Source organism: Micropterus dolomieu, linkage group LG12 (genome assembly GCF_021292245.1).
Source record: "Micropterus dolomieu isolate WLL.071019.BEF.003 ecotype Adirondacks linkage group LG12, ASM2129224v1, whole genome shotgun sequence".
NCBI classification, from domain to species: domain Eukaryota; kingdom Metazoa; phylum Chordata; class Actinopteri; order Centrarchiformes; family Centrarchidae; genus Micropterus; species Micropterus dolomieu.
This window is the reverse complement of record NC_060161.1, coordinates 14414430-14430503: the sequence shown is the minus strand read 5'-3', so window position 1 is coordinate 14430503 and position 16074 is coordinate 14414430. Positions and strand designations below refer to the sequence as shown.

At 40.7% G+C, this 16074-nt stretch overlaps 1 protein-coding gene across 2 annotated transcripts; it reads left to right on the top strand.

The window, feature by feature from the left end:
* The first annotated feature begins 1018 nt into the window (after nucleotides 1–1018).
* Nucleotides 1019–13315, top strand: paip2b (poly(A) binding protein interacting protein 2B). Of its 2 annotated transcripts, none has more exons than XM_046064109.1 (4): nucleotides 1019–1263; nucleotides 10240–10406; nucleotides 11674–11856; nucleotides 11966–13315. In XM_046064109.1, the coding sequence occupies exons 2-4, from the start codon at nucleotides 10251–10253 to the stop codon at nucleotides 12020–12022; spliced, it is 396 nt and encodes a 131-aa protein (XP_045920065.1). In that variant the 5' UTR covers nucleotides 1019–1263; nucleotides 10240–10250; the 3' UTR covers nucleotides 12023–13315. The 2 variants fall into 2 exon arrangements, with proteins under 2 accessions (XP_045920065.1, XP_045920064.1); XM_046064108.1 differs by lacking the exon at nucleotides 1019–1263 and adding an exon at nucleotides 3582–3741.
* Nucleotides 13316–16074: the final 2759 nt, after the last annotated feature.

Below are 16074 nucleotides of genomic sequence, written 5' to 3'. Positions count from 1 at the left end.
ATACGCATGTGCAGCGGACTATTTCTTAAACCAGATGTCTTTAAAAGAGTGGTTAGTGTTTTTATGACAACAATAGCATATTTCATTAGCTACCAAAAAAATGTTTCAGATGATTTACAACTCTAATTTATCTGTCCCTCTAGGATTTCGCAATGTTACGTTTGCAACTATTAATACAAATTCAAGGAATTCCTGTGAATTCAGAGTGACTTGCAATTTTGACCAATCGGCGCTACTTTTCTGTAAATTTGATCTATGATCGCTGTTATCGTAGAACACTGTCAGTAAACTCATTTCCTTGTTACAAGTTGCAGCAGACATGTGTGATATCAGCGTCTCACATTTGCCTACAAAAAAAACATGCCATTAAAAACAGTGTCCAGATCCTTCTTTTCCGAAGTAGGGGTAAACTGTCTACCACAAAAAAAAAATATTTAAAAACGCAGAAAATGACATCAAATGAGACAAACCACTGATACAGGCTGCTACATCCTGGTCAATTGCAAGCGCTGTCAAGTAATGTTGGTTTAAATATGCAGGGTTAGGGTTAGGCCTAGGTATTTCAAGACTCCTTGAACACTTCAAGAACAAATACTTATCATTTGAAGGTATGGACATAAAGGAAGCACAGAGTGGGGACTTCCTCGCCCCTGAAAAGCATGTCCACGCCACTGCTCACACTGATGTATTAAATTCTTCTTCTGTTGTGGGCTACTTTTACTCGGCCCTTGCCCTCTCACTTTCTCATCCCTAACACCTTCAGGCCAATCAAACGTAACACTAGAGCCTCCTCCGTTAAGGAAAGGTCAGACCTAGCCGGTACAGCCACGTTGTCAAATATTAACTGCTCACATTGATAACAGAAAAAAGGGGCAGCGAGAAAATTGGGTTATATTTTGTTTGTTTGCGTGAATGGGAAGGGGGGCGGTCCCTGTGGTCGCTTGGGCCAATAGCATCGCCAGGAAGCGTTAACAGACGTAGATTCCAACCAATGACTGAAGCGTGCAGCTGGACAAACGCGACCACGACAGAACCTTTTTCCCCCCTCGACGTTTAGCCAAAGAAACAGTGGATTTATCCGTTTTTTAGCCAATAACGCGAGCAAACTGACAAAGGAGACACGTGTTTGCTTTGCGTATCGGGGATTAGTAGCAGAATTTCATTGCTGTGTGGTTTTCTTGTGACAGCCTGGACCGGAAAAGAGCCGTTCACCCCCCGACAGCTGGTTTGCGGATTCCCCCTCTTTGCGCTTGAAGTTGTGTGGTGAGTCTGTTGTTATTGGTGGAGTAAAAGGTGAAGCTAGCTGTTTGCAACAGAGAAGAAAGAAATAGCAGCAAGAAAGCTAACGGTGCTCCTTAAAAGTAATTAACTCATGTTACTTTTTGTATACGAGCTCATTTCTTAATAACTTACTCCAGTTGCACAGCCAACATTAGGCTACTTATTGTGTTGCACCAGATAAGACCTCAAATATCTTGTCTGCAAAGATGGAAACACTGTAATGAAAAGGCTGAAATTGTGGTAAAACAACTTAAGAGTCCTCTCCAACATTAGAAATAGTTGTATTGTGATAAGCTACAGCCCTGGGGCATAGCCTATGCAGTCTTCAAATGTTGGATTTCTATCTTTACTTTGATCGGTAATATGTCGGGTTATAAACCCATACACTGAAACCCGAACAACAGAGCGTATTCTTTAATAGTCTGTTGTTCATCATTGTAATGATTTAGTCCTCATAAAACTCAGTTGAAGTGTGACTTGTTGGATTATTTGTTATTTATCGAGGGAAATGCTTCCGAAGCCACGCAGGCATTTGTGTGTTGGTGAAGAGTAGTGGTGGACCTTGAGGGATGTTTGTTCACATGCTGCATTCATGTACCCACTGTGAGCCCCGATTTTCGACAGTCAATGTTACTGTGACGTGAACTGCTGAAACAATCAAATGAATCGCTAGTTAATTGGCACAATTTAAAGCGAAGCTGTGTACTTGCGACCCCTTAGGCCTTGGGAGATGCATATGTCTTTGAGTTGCCAGCAGCCTAACCAAAAAGTGAAGTTCCCTTTTTGAGATTGTTGGACATAAATTGTTTAAAGTAGTGCAAAGATGTAAAACTATTTTATAATAAAGAATTAAATATTAGTGAAATGTCTGAAAACTGAAGCATCAGTCTTTGTTTACTTGAATATTTCAAACATTTCTTTTTTTAGCCGTTTGTCCTGGATCCCCCCACATTTTGATTTCAACATTTTGATTCACTGATTTATTGTTTTCCAGCAAAAATGCCAAACATTAAGTGGCTCCTGTTGTCATATGTGACTGCTTTTCCCTCTTGTATATCACTGAAAATATATGTTGGGGTTTTGGGCTGTAGGTTGGACAAAACAAGCAACTTGCTGGTGATGAACTCAGTTGCCAATTTCTACACCTCGCTAAAATGAACCCAGTCTAATACAACAATGCAGAAATAAATCCTGCCTTCATGTTCAGTTTTGGAGGCTGTAGTTTGTGGTGCTGTTGAAATTATTCTGTGTTTGAGAGGGTTTTCTAATATTTAGTCTATCCTCATTGATGTTAATTTGGTGGACAAAAGTATTAGAAACACTCCACAGTATAATGCAAACACTCAACAGCACCACAAATTGCAGCCTCCAAAATGACCATAAAGTTGAATCAACACCTCTCTGAAACAGTTTCAACAAAAACTGAGCAGGATCACCTTCAGGAACGCAGGATTTATTGCAGGACTGTTGTATGAGACTGGGTTCATTTAGCTTGGTGTGCCTAATAAACTGGCAATTGAGTGTGTATGGCTCATGGCTTTAAGGTATTTACTGCAGTCATCTCGTCTGTGTGTGTGTGTGTGTGTGTGTGGGGGAGGGGGGGGGGGCAGGGATGGAAATACTGTGGTGGTATACAACCAGATGTTTTGGTGTAGCTGCTCACATATCTGGGCCGCGTCTGCTTCTGTGCATCACTGCAAATGTTTTGTCTGCACGTGACGTTTGGTCATTTTCTCTCCACATGCACTGAACACTATCAGTGTTAGAGTTAATGATCATCCTCCTAATGGAAATCAGCATGTTTTGAATATTGTCGTCCATCCTTGTATACCAATATTTAGATTCATTCAGACATCTGAAGTATGGGGCTGGTTAATATGGTTGAAATCATTATCACAATATCAACATGTAATTTTCCAATATCTGTATAGATTTGGAAATGGCAAATGTCTGCAATATTCAAAGCAGTGAACCATGTTTTTCCTCATACTGTATATTTAAAACAAAAATCCCATGAGTTTGCTCAAAAGTAGAGCTGAAGTAATAAATCAATGTTGTATGTTACTCATCGCATAAAAATGGTAACCTTGTTTTGATGTAAGCTGAACATCTTTGGGGTTAGGGCGGCTGGTCAGGTAAAACGACACATTTGAAGAGTAGTTCTTTTGGTTTGTGGGGAATAGTGTTTGGCGTTTTTCGGACTGTGTCCATGTGGTATTTGTTTGTCAAACCCACATTCCTGAAAGAACCTGAACGCAGCGCCGCGACCACGTGACCGACCCAGCTTTCTAACGTTAGCAAGGTGGCTAACAGGATTTAGCTAACTTGAGCTACGTTGCATCGCAGCACGGAGTAAATCCCCACTGGAGAAACGACGAACACGCAGTCTTCGCTGTGTATTCGCAATAACTTTTGACTAAACGGTACAGTTTAAAGCGAACACCGAGAGCACAATGCCAGGTAACTAGTGCTTTTAAAAGCTTTTAATTTAAACGTGTTGTATGTGCAGCGCTGGCGTAATCCCCGAAGCGGAGGCTTGTTTTGTTGACCTGCTTCACTGATGCTGCCATGCTGTAGCAGCGTGCTAGCTCATAGCGGACCAGCCGACTTTGTTTGGCCTCAAGCATCCAAACGGGAATGGTGTTTGTCCTCGACTCGTGGTTAACGTGTTTTAATATCTCGCCATGTCTCTTTCATTCGGTGCTTTGTTCGCGTTTAGGCAGTTTTCACGTCAACGCACCTCACGACTTTCATGAGAATAACTGATTTTCAGCCACCCAGCCCTCGACTCTTTGTTGTTGCTGCTGAGATAGCATTCACCTTAGGCCCGCTCACTGACAGCGCGGCTATGTGCATCTGTGTAGCTGGTTAGCCAGCGTGAACTAGCCACTTAGCATTACCTCGGCTAAAACCGTCCAACCCAGTTAACCAACTTTCCAGGTAGGCCCAGACACCTGGTCTAGCCTGTTAGCTCACCGGGCACGTTAGCAGCCTATAAGCCACTACGACACAGCTCCTATCACCTACAGCAGCACACTAACTGTTACCTTACATAACCTCTTATGTAGCGGGCTATTCTGTGCGTTTCAAAGTACCTATTATACACAGTTGATGCGCTTAACGCTACACAAACCTTATCTTCACTTTCCCGTCAGGTTTTGTCGCTCCACAGATTGGGTATCTGTTTTACGGTTTTGTCCATAAAGTATCCTGGGCTTCTCCAAGAAATTAACAAAATATATTAAAACAACATTGTCCATAGCAGATTGACACTACGTTTTCACGTGTGGCGTTTCATATTGTGACCTTTTGTAAACTATTTTTTTTTTTTTTTTTTTTTTTACGGTATTAGCTCGTAATCTTATTTTGTTACCTGCCGATTTCAGCTGTTTACAAATCAGTTAACAGTTTGGAGGAATGGCTTGACTTGTAGAAATAACATATCGGCATGTCTTTTTGTGAACTTGTATATTATTTTATATATTTTTTTATATAATATTTTAATTCTCAACCAATAAATGTAATGCCTGTAAAGTTGTCCAGAGCACAGGGTAACATTATCAAATTGCATGCTTTCTTCACCCAACAGTCCTAAAGAAATATATGTATTTTTTAAATGTTATTTTCGTGTGTGTGTTACAGTAATGTCAAAGTGTGAGAGAAACAGCAATCCCTGTTACCAAAGGCATGGCATTTTAGCTTTAGGAAGCTTTAGGATTAATCAAACATTGAAATTGTTGCTGAAAATTATAGAATTTAATCTAAAATAAATGTCCATCATAGTTTAGGTGTTTCTTCAATTTTGTCAGACCGTCCAAAAACAGTCCAAATCCCTAAAGTATTACATTTACTGTTTTTACAAAAGCTGCTCCTACCAGTGAATGTTTGTTGTTTTTGCTTAAGTAATTACTGAATATTGGTGGATTATCAAAATAGTGGCCTAACAACATGTTTTAATAGTTAAATTTGGGGCATTTCGCTCCCTTTTTTTGTAAAATAACTTTTCAGATGGAAATTGTCGCCCCTATAGGAAGGATCAAATTTCTGTGCATCGTTCATCCTAATGTGTCATTCAAAATATGTCCTAATAGACAACAAACGTAAGTCTTAACGAGAGTCATGAATACAAAATAAGATAGGACAAGATAGAATTCATGTTAAATATTTGCAGTGAATAAATACACAATCAAGGCAGCACAGCTGACATCCATTATTGGAATTTATTAAGAAGAAGGCTTCGTTGGTCATCAGGAACATCAAGTCAGAAAATGTTGACATCTACAACTGGAGGGCAACTGAAAGTGTTTTAGGTTACAGCATCGACTCATTTGACTCAGAACTAGAGCTCAATCATATTGCAGCTTTCCTCGTTTATCCTTCACCCACATCCAGTGGGATCAGATCTCACTTTGCTCACAGCCATGGAGCATCCCAGGCTCCGCTAACTAAATATTACATGGTGCCCAACACATGGTGACGCAACATGAACATGTCAAGTGCTACATATAGTACTTAATGGCACAGCGCTCGCCGTCTCCTCCTTATTATTCCGGTTGACCCACCGTGCGCTCCTGTGTCGCCTGAGTGGAGGCACGTTTACAGTGACTCTTAGCAACTGTATCAGTTGCTTAAGGGTTGGGATTCACATGATCACTTTTAGCTTTAAGGATTTTGTTTTGGAAGAAGTTGTCTCTAAAAGGGGTGCAGCTGGAAGTTGCTTTAATCATGAGTTAATCTTTTGATTCTTCAATAAAGAATTTGTTTAATCTGTAAGGCGTCAGAAATAGAAACTAATTGCCTGTCAACTTGATGTCTTAAAGTGTTGTTTTTTTTTTTTTTTTTTTTTTTTTCCCCAGTCCAAAACCCAAAGATATTAAATTTTAAATTATATACAGCCAAGAAAAGCAGCAGATCCTTACATTTGAGAAGCTGGAACCAGAATTTACTTTGAAAGTCTTGCTTAATAAATTATTTAAACTATAATTTAGCTCTAACCTCCTCTGTTTTTCTAACAGAGGTTTTGCTGATAGACATCTATTGTGTGCTTATATTTAATTCCCATGCCTGATAGTTGAAATTGAGTGTAGTTGTGCATTTGTTTAGAAGTGTCCAGTAAACTTTGGCAATTGATGTTAAAAGTCTGTGGTCCAACACTTTCTGGAATCCAATAAAAACACAGAAAAACATGCATATGCAGGCTGCAAACACTTTGAACATGCTGGCACCTTGCTCAACTAGTTAAGTTGGAAATGTGGGCTTCTCATGGTGTGGGTTTTTTATTTATTTATTTTTAACAAAATGTTCTGTCGTACCCTCTCGCTCTCTCCTGGCCTGCATATTTGCCTTCTTAACTAACATCTTATGTGAATTGTTGCACTGCATAATCAGGCTACTTTATCATTGCCTACAGAAACACTGACATCTTGGAGCCTGCCAGGCGTCTTGTTAGTCTACTAACCTACTTAGATTACACATGTTTGTTTGAACTCTGAAGGACATCGCGCCCATACTGTCGCTGCGTGCAGTGAACAGCACTCTCCCTCAGGTCAAACTCAGCTGACACATGTTGATTGTGTTTCACCGACCGAGGCAGAAACAGCAGTAATAGGCGTCATCAAAACGTTATGTCCTGAATTTGGCAATCAGGTGGGTAAAGCTGCTGGGAGTTTCAGGAAGTAAGTCAGTCCTTCGCAAGTCAGAGATTGCAATAGCGTGTCTGCATCAGGCTGACCCTGAGGCTGTTTGCACGGCTCGGGTGAGATCATCATTGTACTATTTCTCATTTTTTATTTATTTATTTTTATTCTCCACCCCCACCCCCGTGCCCACTGTGAAGCTGCAGTTGAGTCATGACAAGTCTGTTGGAGCTGGCTGGCAGTCTGGCTCGCAGTCTGAGGATTATGTCATAGCGGGCATTTATCATCAGAGCTTTGTGTTGGTGTCGCAGAAGTAGGGACGCACAATCATGTCTAATCACTTTTTTTTTTCATCATTAAATGTAGCATACCTGTGAGATGGTATTTTCAATGGTATTCCTGTTGGAATGACTAATAAACAACCTTTTATTTTTTTATATTTCTTCTACCTTTTTTAAGCATAGTTTGTGTTCAAAATTCTTGTTTTCATCATTTATCAACGACAGCACATCTATTGGGCTTTCCAAAAAAACTTTGGATGCTCAGCTGCCTTGACGTTTGACGATAGCTAGGCTATGTAGCGATATAGCCTACAATGCAACTGCTAAAGCCAGCTTGGCTTCAAGGTCATGTATGTGAGATCAAACACATGACTACAAGACAGTAGCTAATTAATATGCACTCTCGGCACATTGACAGTGTTGCAGGTGAATTACTTTATGTTAAAGTAAATTGCCTTTAGTCTTGATCTGTCAGTGTTTCAGATTTTTCCATCATTGTTAAAAAATAACGTAAAACTTTGAATAATAGCCCGGGCTTTTATTTGCTAAAATCTGAATTGACCCTACCTATATTTGGGACAGGCGTCCAAATGGGACAGGCCTTTAATTCCTTTTGCACAAAACTGAAACTACTATGAAACAGTTTATTTCAAACAGAATAATATTAGTATAAAAATTATCCAGTAATATCAAATACATGTCATTCATTTAATCTAGCTACGATGGCTTATGCGCTTTTATTTTGAAGTAGGATGAGAGAAGTGTGGCTGAAGTTAACGGAGTGCGATGGACTTCACATGACAGGATTCACAACTTGGATTCATTTTATGAAAAGCTGTTTTGATTCTTTTGATCGGTGGACCCTTACAGACTAAAGGAATATAAGTAATCAAGGAAGGGACACATTTTGACTTAACGAGCGCTTAAAAGGTAATGGCAGTCAGCACAGCGGTAAATCTATAGGAATTAGACTTTAGGGCTTGTTGTTTCCGTTAAATGCTCTGAACTATTGAATTGTGGAGAATCTTGTCCATACTGACACATTGATCATACATTTAAACATTAATATTATGTTCACGATCTAAGCAGCTAAAGCAGGCGACGCAGCGGGGTTTAAAAGGTTTTATACATCCTAAGAACTTGTATAAAAACCACTAGGCGTCTGTTTGTCAAAATGTGTTCACAGACCAAGCCAGTAAAGGAGATAGGCGGCTATTTGGGACTCTGCTATTAATTGAAGTATGTATCAAAAGAAGGAAAAATTTATTTTAACACCCAGTGCAATCTAGAAGAAGCCAGATAAAACCACTTGCAGCATAAATGTCCACGGTCTCGAGTTGCGGTCCCCTCTTCTGTGTCGCGCCCCCCTCCCCCCTCTTGTTAGAAAGTCAGACTAGTGTATTTATGTTTACTCCTCGCTAGGCCTGTGCAAAAAATCAATACAGCAATATATCGCAATACTTTATTCCACAATACTGTTTCAATATTCCAGCCCTTCTCGAGCCCGGCTCCAATGGAGCATTACAGACTGTGTTTTAAAAAAAAAAAGTATTATTACAGTATGCCAGTATATGAATGCTTTAGCATTTACAGTAAGAATTTTGGCCAATGAGCCACTGTTGAATGTTAACATTTTTATATTTTTTCCCTGCTGTACCGAACGCTGACCCAAAACTGAGGTACATACCGAATTTGCTGTACCGTTCCACCCGTAAAGAAGATGAAGCTGGCACTTTGTACCTCAATGCTCGATAATTGGGCTTGCTTTCAGTACAGCGTCCCTCAGTGGATAATGAATTCGCTCCATCAGGAAGCGCAAAATGAAATGTGCAGCAAGTACACTAATCACTAAAGCACTAAAAATTACACTCTAACCAATTGGCAAGTAAACCTCGACTTCAAAGTACAAAATGAATGCAGATGGTAGCAAAGAATGCCGGTAAAACATCTGTGCTGAACACAAAGATTGATTATTTCCTTAATTTTTCACTGTTTGAAACCATTTGCCTTCTTTTTTTTTTTTTTTTTTTTAAATAAATCTTAGAGCCATCTGAAAGCAGCAGGACAGATGTGAGTTACACCTGCAGCCTCTACATTGCAACATGCAGCACTTTTTATGTACGACGCCTCACTGATTTACTGTCTGTAACTTGTTTCTACTAATGCCAGTCTAACTTGTGCTTTTCTTTACTGTCCGTTATAACTCCTGGTTTTGCCATCCTTGTCTTAGATTTAAACCTTATTTCATTGTTTTGGCCGTGCACAGAAATGGGTACGGAAAGGAGGAAGTTGACGTTGTGCGTGAGCCGACTGATTTAACACTCTGGGTATTTGTTTGCCTGTGAATGTTGCTCTCTGTCTTCATGATCTCAGTCTAGGCCTGTTTGTGTATTTCCCTGGTTAATAATAATATTGTAAGCCTTTTACCGTAGCACTGCAATTCACCAACCTGGAAAAACTATTGTTTGCGGACATAAAATGCCAATGACTGTTATTTAGGTGTTTGCAGTAAGAGATTTCAGCTCTCACATAGTTTTGGAGACCAGGTCCCAGTCCCAGCTGGTGTTGCAGTTTTCAGTCAGTCTTATTCAGATCATGTGATATGGAAAATTGTTCTTCGGCGGGCTTATTTTTTATGAGCAGTGAGACTCTATGAAGACTTTTCTACCCGTGGGAGCAGTTTTCCCAGCTGTAGCTAAAATGGAATTGAGATCCTGCTAATTCGTCCAATTTGGATCCAGGGCTGAAACACTGCAGCCTTGATTCAGCTGAGATAATGTAAATTTAAGAGCCAATAAGACCAGCTGTGGGCGACAGGAGATGAGTCAAAGTTATCTGGCTTCAAGAAAGGGAGAAAATGAAGCACGCATGGTGTTGAATTTGTTTTTGGGAGTGAGTTGTGTCTGATTTGAAAACTAAACTTTGCCATGATGAAGTTTTGAGCTGAAGTTCAGTGAAGAGGTGTTTTTTGATTTATCAAAAGTTTCCTGTTTGCACGCCTTGGCCAGCTATTACGCTTATGTAACTGTCTTCTCGTGCAGAGCCGGCTGAGATGAGCGGTCCAGAGGTGGCCAAGACACCGGGAGGCGGAGCTCCAGGCAAGGAGGGAAAGGAACCTGTGGCCAATGGGCACGCAGGAGAGGGCAACGACGCCAACCCATTTGCTGAGTACATGTGGATGGAGAATGAAGAGGAGTACAACAGACAGGTAAATAATGTTTCATATAATGTCTCGCTCAAAACACATTTTGGCCACAGTTTTTAAAAGTCATTTTAAGGGATCTTTAGACTCAGATTTATTAGTTATTTTAAGTCTAGCCTTGGTCAGGTCATTTGTAAAATAAAGTCCCGTGTTGTGTATATAACTGCAGTATTTTTGCATCTGATGATACTTCATTACTAAAACTGGTCTTGTAGTTTATTATCTCTTAAAGTATTTCTGGGTGCCTTTAGTTTAGAGTGGACAAAAGAGAGATGATGAGAAATAATGGGAAAGGCAAACAGGCAGTGACATGCAGCAAAGTTCCCTGGTCAGAGTTGAACTGGGGACATTGCTCCCCGGGGGCCCCCCTTCCTAGATCATATTTCATCTTCTCACCAGTACCTGCAGCAGCATGCCCAACACAGCCTTTTTATGCACGCAGAGCCCGTGTGTCAGTGTATGTAAATGTTAACATCCCTCCATCCCAGACTGTGAGCTGGTGTGCTTTTTGCCAGGTTGTTTGGATAAATCTGATTCATTATTATTCTTTTATGAATTTGCCCCTGAATTATACCTGCCCTGGTGCTTCTTACTCAGTCTCTCCTTCCTTCCTCCTGGCCCACTTCTGTGTCTCTGCTGTGACACACTCGCTGAAGCTCTCCTGTATATTCAGCTCTGCCATTTTATTTAGCTTTCTGCTGTCCCCCACCTTCATCTTCTCCTGGCCATGTTGACAGAGGTTCTCAGGGCAGCTGAGGACTGATCCTATCCATAACTTACCAGACCTGTTTACCTCCCTTTCCCCCTCCCCCACTTCCTTTTTTGTCCATTCCTCCCCTCTTCCTGTCCCCTCCCCCCTCTTCTGTGATAAGGATGTATTTCTTCCTTATGGATAGAAGATTATGTGGACCCGTCTTAATCACTCCAGTTACATGTTAGTGATGTATAGGTAGAAGTGTGCCTGTGACGAGCATTTATTTTGTTCTTCAAAATCCATCTCCCAGTAATTAGTGCCCTTTTCAGCTCTCTGTATCTCGACCTGCAGTCTTTTTTCCTCTCACTTGGCTGGATGAGTCATGTGTTTTAATGCCTCCACATTACTGAGAAGATTTCTCTTTAGGAAACCTTCCACCTACTTGTGATGCAAATAATCTGATATATTCCTCCACCTATCTGTCCACCCTACCTGCTATTGTTTTGCCCCCAATGTCTCTGCCCTTGCACTGTCTCATCTCTCCTTTCTTTCTTCCTTCTCTCCCTCGTCGTCTCCCAGGTGGAAGAGGAGCTGTTGGAGCAGGAGTTCTTGGAGCGCTGCTTCCAGGAAATGCTGGAGGAGGAAGACCAGGATTGGTTCATCCCTTCTCGTGACCTCAACAACCAGGGGGTGGGGCAGCTGCAACAGCAGCTCAATGGCTTGTCAGTCAGCGATCACCACAGCAACCTGGAAGAAGTGGCGGTGAGTCGGAGATGCATCTCATTAAATAACCGATTCTTTTTTTTGACAGTTCTGAGTTTAGGAACAACGAAACTGCTCTTACTCTCTCTTTTCATGCCTTTTTCTGCAGAGGAAGAGCTTGTTGAACCCCGAAGCGAAGGAATTCGTCCCGGGGAAGAAATACTAGGAGTCCCCCTCACCCCCATGGAGCCTCCACGCGCACACACACACACACACACACACCGGTCCTCACATTCTCAGAGACTCTGGCGGCCATGACCGCGCACACACTGATGCTCGCACACACGCATGCACGCACACACACCTACACACTTGAAGTCAGTGGCGTGCTGGCAGGCCCAGTTGGGGGGTGGGGGGATTTCTTTTTTGTTTTCTTTTTTTTTTGTTTCTTTAATCTTTTTATTTCCTGTTTTGTTTCTTGTAAGCTGAGGGACATTGGGAACAGGGGTGGGGGATGGGTGTAATACCAGCACCGCCCTACTGCGGGCGCATTTCAGATGACACTGTTGATATTTACAGAGTATGCAGATCTCATTGATGTCCCCTTGGAACTGAGGCAGCTACCAAGGAGTGATGCCAGGACAATACTTCAGCCCAAAATATCTAATAAACTTGAAAGATTACTTCACATACTCGTTAATTTGTGTGCTGTCCAAGTTTTAACAACATCACCAGTAGTTTGAGGGTTTTCATGACAGTGAGATTAGAGCACGACTAACATTTCAGGGGACTTGATGGGTTTCTCCCGCTGCTCTGTAAAGTCATCACGGTCAGTCAAACCTGTTAACGTTTGCTCCTATGATGTCATAAGCTCTTCTTGTGCATCTAGAAATGCGGCTTGTTATTTGTATCTGCAGTGGCTCCGTTCCAAACCAAATACAGACCCCACCCTCCCTGCACACATGTTTTTTGAAGTGATCTTAACAGACATGGACAAGTGTAACCATGGATAAGAAATTATTTTCCCAATTTATGTGGAAGTCCATGTTTTATGTTGTGTCCAGCTTATTAGAGCCGAGGTGCGCGTTAACCGATCACACATCAAGATGAGAAAAATGTTGTTCTAAAGGGAAGGTCAGAACTTTTTGAACCTTCAGAAAATCCGTTGTTATATTTTATTCACGGTTTCATCCTTTTTTTTAGTTCAATTTGTATTCATGGGGTGTAGTGAACAACCTCGTTATAGGGGAGTATTTGGTCTGGAACAATGTCACTGCCTCTTTCTGCCGGAACAACTTGGTTTGTCCAGCATCAGATCAAGTGTTCATATCCAAATCAGGTTTTCAAAAAGCCTCTCCTCTTTTGTCTATTTTTCCCCCTTCATGTGTTGAGGATGAGGCATTTTGTGTCTCTACTGGGTACAGTAGCCTGTGGTGTCCATTTAGTCCTGTTTGCAGGAGGAAACATGAAGGGACAATATTGTCAAAGCCAATCAGAATAAAGCAGTATGGAACATGTGGCTGACAGTATGGCCTCCTTGCTGTTCTTCTCTTTGTAGGTTGACTTCTTCTGAGGAAGTTCTTCTTTTTAACCATTAATCTTTGTTGTGGTCTGGCTTTCCCTGAAGCATCGTTCCTTAGTGCAAGTCTAATCTCCGTTCAGTTGCGTGCCAATAGGAAAAAGTTGTATATGTGAAGATGCTTTTTAGGAAACCTGGATTGTAATCCTGAATTACTGAGTCACTTTTTCTAGTTCTCGGCCATTTGGGCTTGAAAACACAGAGGATATGTTGTCATAAAATCTGAACATAAATCATCTTTATGCCACTGTTCATTTGTGGTATCAGCAGTGACAATAATGTCGTGTGTTTTACTGTATTACTGTTAAGTACACTTGTGCACTTATACTTAGGGAGTATCTGACAGGTGAAAGCGCTTCTTTACACCCTTGCAGCTTTTCCAATTTTCAGCCTAACAAGTACTCAAGTGTGTTCTTAAACCGTGCAGTAGAGACCGTGAAATGTTGGTTAAAATGGAACTTCCTCACACAGTGTTGGACCGCAGTTGTCAAATGACACCCTGGTGAAGCCAATAGGAATGTCTGCCAGGTGAACATAAAATCATTTTTGGTGATTTTGTTTAGATGAGTTAGATGACTGAAGTCGTGGAGGGAAAAAAAAAAAGAGGTCCAGAAGAGACAGTATGAATTTCAGTACAAATAAAAATAATGAAAAAAGACGAATAAAGATGTTAAAGACAAATGCCGCCTGTCAGTCTTCTGTCACATTTTCATACAAAGTGGACGAGAACACAGATGAACCCACAGGGTTTGGTTGTATTTGTAAATCCGTTAATGACCGTGAAGACTGTCATGTTCTACCATTTAATAACCACACATGGCCTCTGTAACATGACCAGTGACTAATTTCTAATCACATATCCAGTAATAGTCAGCATGCTAACATGCTGATGTTTAGTATGTTTGCTATATTAACCATCTTAGTTTAGCATATTAGCTGGCTAACATTTGCTAATCAGCTCTAAACATACGACAGCAGAGGCTAAAGGGACTGTTTTTAGTTTAACAGGTATTTGTTTCCAAACCAGTGTTTGATCATTTATAACTGATTTGACTGTGGCAGCAGAGAAAAGGTCAGGATCACTACAGTTATAACAATTTGTTTTGAATGTGAATGTCTTGCTAGCATGGCTAAAAACACCTGTATTTATTTATAATGCTCACAAAGTAGTCTGAGTCTTATGTACATATTAGTAGATCTAGAACACTTATAAAATAGCAGTCTTATTGTGTATTGGCTTGGCTATAGGATTCAAGAATTCATGTGGGTTTAAAAGAAAAACAAATGCAAATTGAGTTTATTGTGAATTAACTAAAAGTTTTGTTTCATGGAAAGTTTTAGATTGATGGTGGTTATCGCTTCTAGTGTTAATGTCTCTCAGATTGTCATAATGTATGAATATTCCTCCTCACACTCGTCATTAAGCCGAGTTCCTTCTTTCAGGAACCACATGAGCAAAGGCCCCGTTGAACACAGTAATTCAGTGATAAGACACCAAATTGACATTAACCTCTACAACATACACCTTTTACACATAAACATAAGCTATTTTCATCTTTACCTAATAGTCATGCCCTAATAACTGCAATACTTTGGCGAGATAACTTAAAGCACAGCAGGTTGCAACAAACTCACTTTTTAATATTGATTTTCATAGTATTTTTAACAGTTTCCACATAAACACATTTATGCATAACCCAAAAGTCTGTCATTACAATTCATAAATATTGCAGCTATATATATATAAAAATCATGTCTATATTTTCACTCTGTCAGCTGCAGACCAAGCTTACAACTAATAGTAAGACAGGATCATCCTCCCCACTTTTGTTGATTAAGGAAGGGTAGAAAGAACGAGTGGGTTCAAATGAATATCGCCGCCCAAAAGCTGCTCTGGAGCTTTTCATCGCATCACAAGATCTTCCTCATCAAATGGATTGTGCCCAGTTGTCATAGGAATGTAGAGTTGATGTTGAAATTTAGACTTTTCTGAAGAACTACAATTTTGAATGTTTACAATTCCATGAAAACTGGGAAAACCCCATCTGCTGAGGAGGAACTGAAAGCAAACAGCTCCTAAATGATACTTTTGGGGAGATTGTAAGGTTTCAAACAAAACAACACTTCACCGGGTACTTCATGAATATGGAGCTTGAACTTGGGCCAGAGCAGATCGCTGCAGGTATGAACAATGTAATTCATCTTTGAGTATGAGAATATGGAGCAGTTCCAGCAGAGTTAGGTTGACAGTGTTCAGAAAGCTTGGGTGAGCTGGAAAATACTGATCACATCTTTATAACTCTTCATTAAGTCCCTTAACCAAAGTTATATGAATCTTGTTTTGCATTTAGGAAGGCGGCACAATGTCAGACTAGATGTCATCAACTTGAGGAACTGTCTTCTGAATCGAAAACCTGGACACCCTTTCGGTGTCCATGCCTAAACTGCAGCGCCGCCTCGCCAGAGAACCTGACCCGCCTGTGCCCGTAATAGCAAACATCAGGACGGACTGCCTGAGATCACTCTTCACTTATAAATATGAGGACATGGAGAATACTACGTGCTGTAGTTTGGTGAAAACCAGCACAGGTCATCATGGTGAACCCGGCAGGCTTAAGGTAGGACTGTAACATAATTCAATGCTAATGTGTAATCATATTGAGATATTGTGGTCCCGTTTCTCGTGTTTAAATTGTAGA

Bases quoted from the DNA above. Each gene is read 5' to 3' on its own strand.
- paip2b (XM_046064108.1), top strand. The intron at 10,407-11,673 runs GTAAATAATGTT...GTCGTCTCCCAG, and splicing joins AAGAGGAGTACAACAGACAG to GTGGAAGAGGAGCTGTTGGA. The intron at 11,857-11,965 runs GTGAGTCGGAGA...CTTTTTCTGCAG, and splicing joins GCAACCTGGAAGAAGTGGCG to AGGAAGAGCTTGTTGAACCC.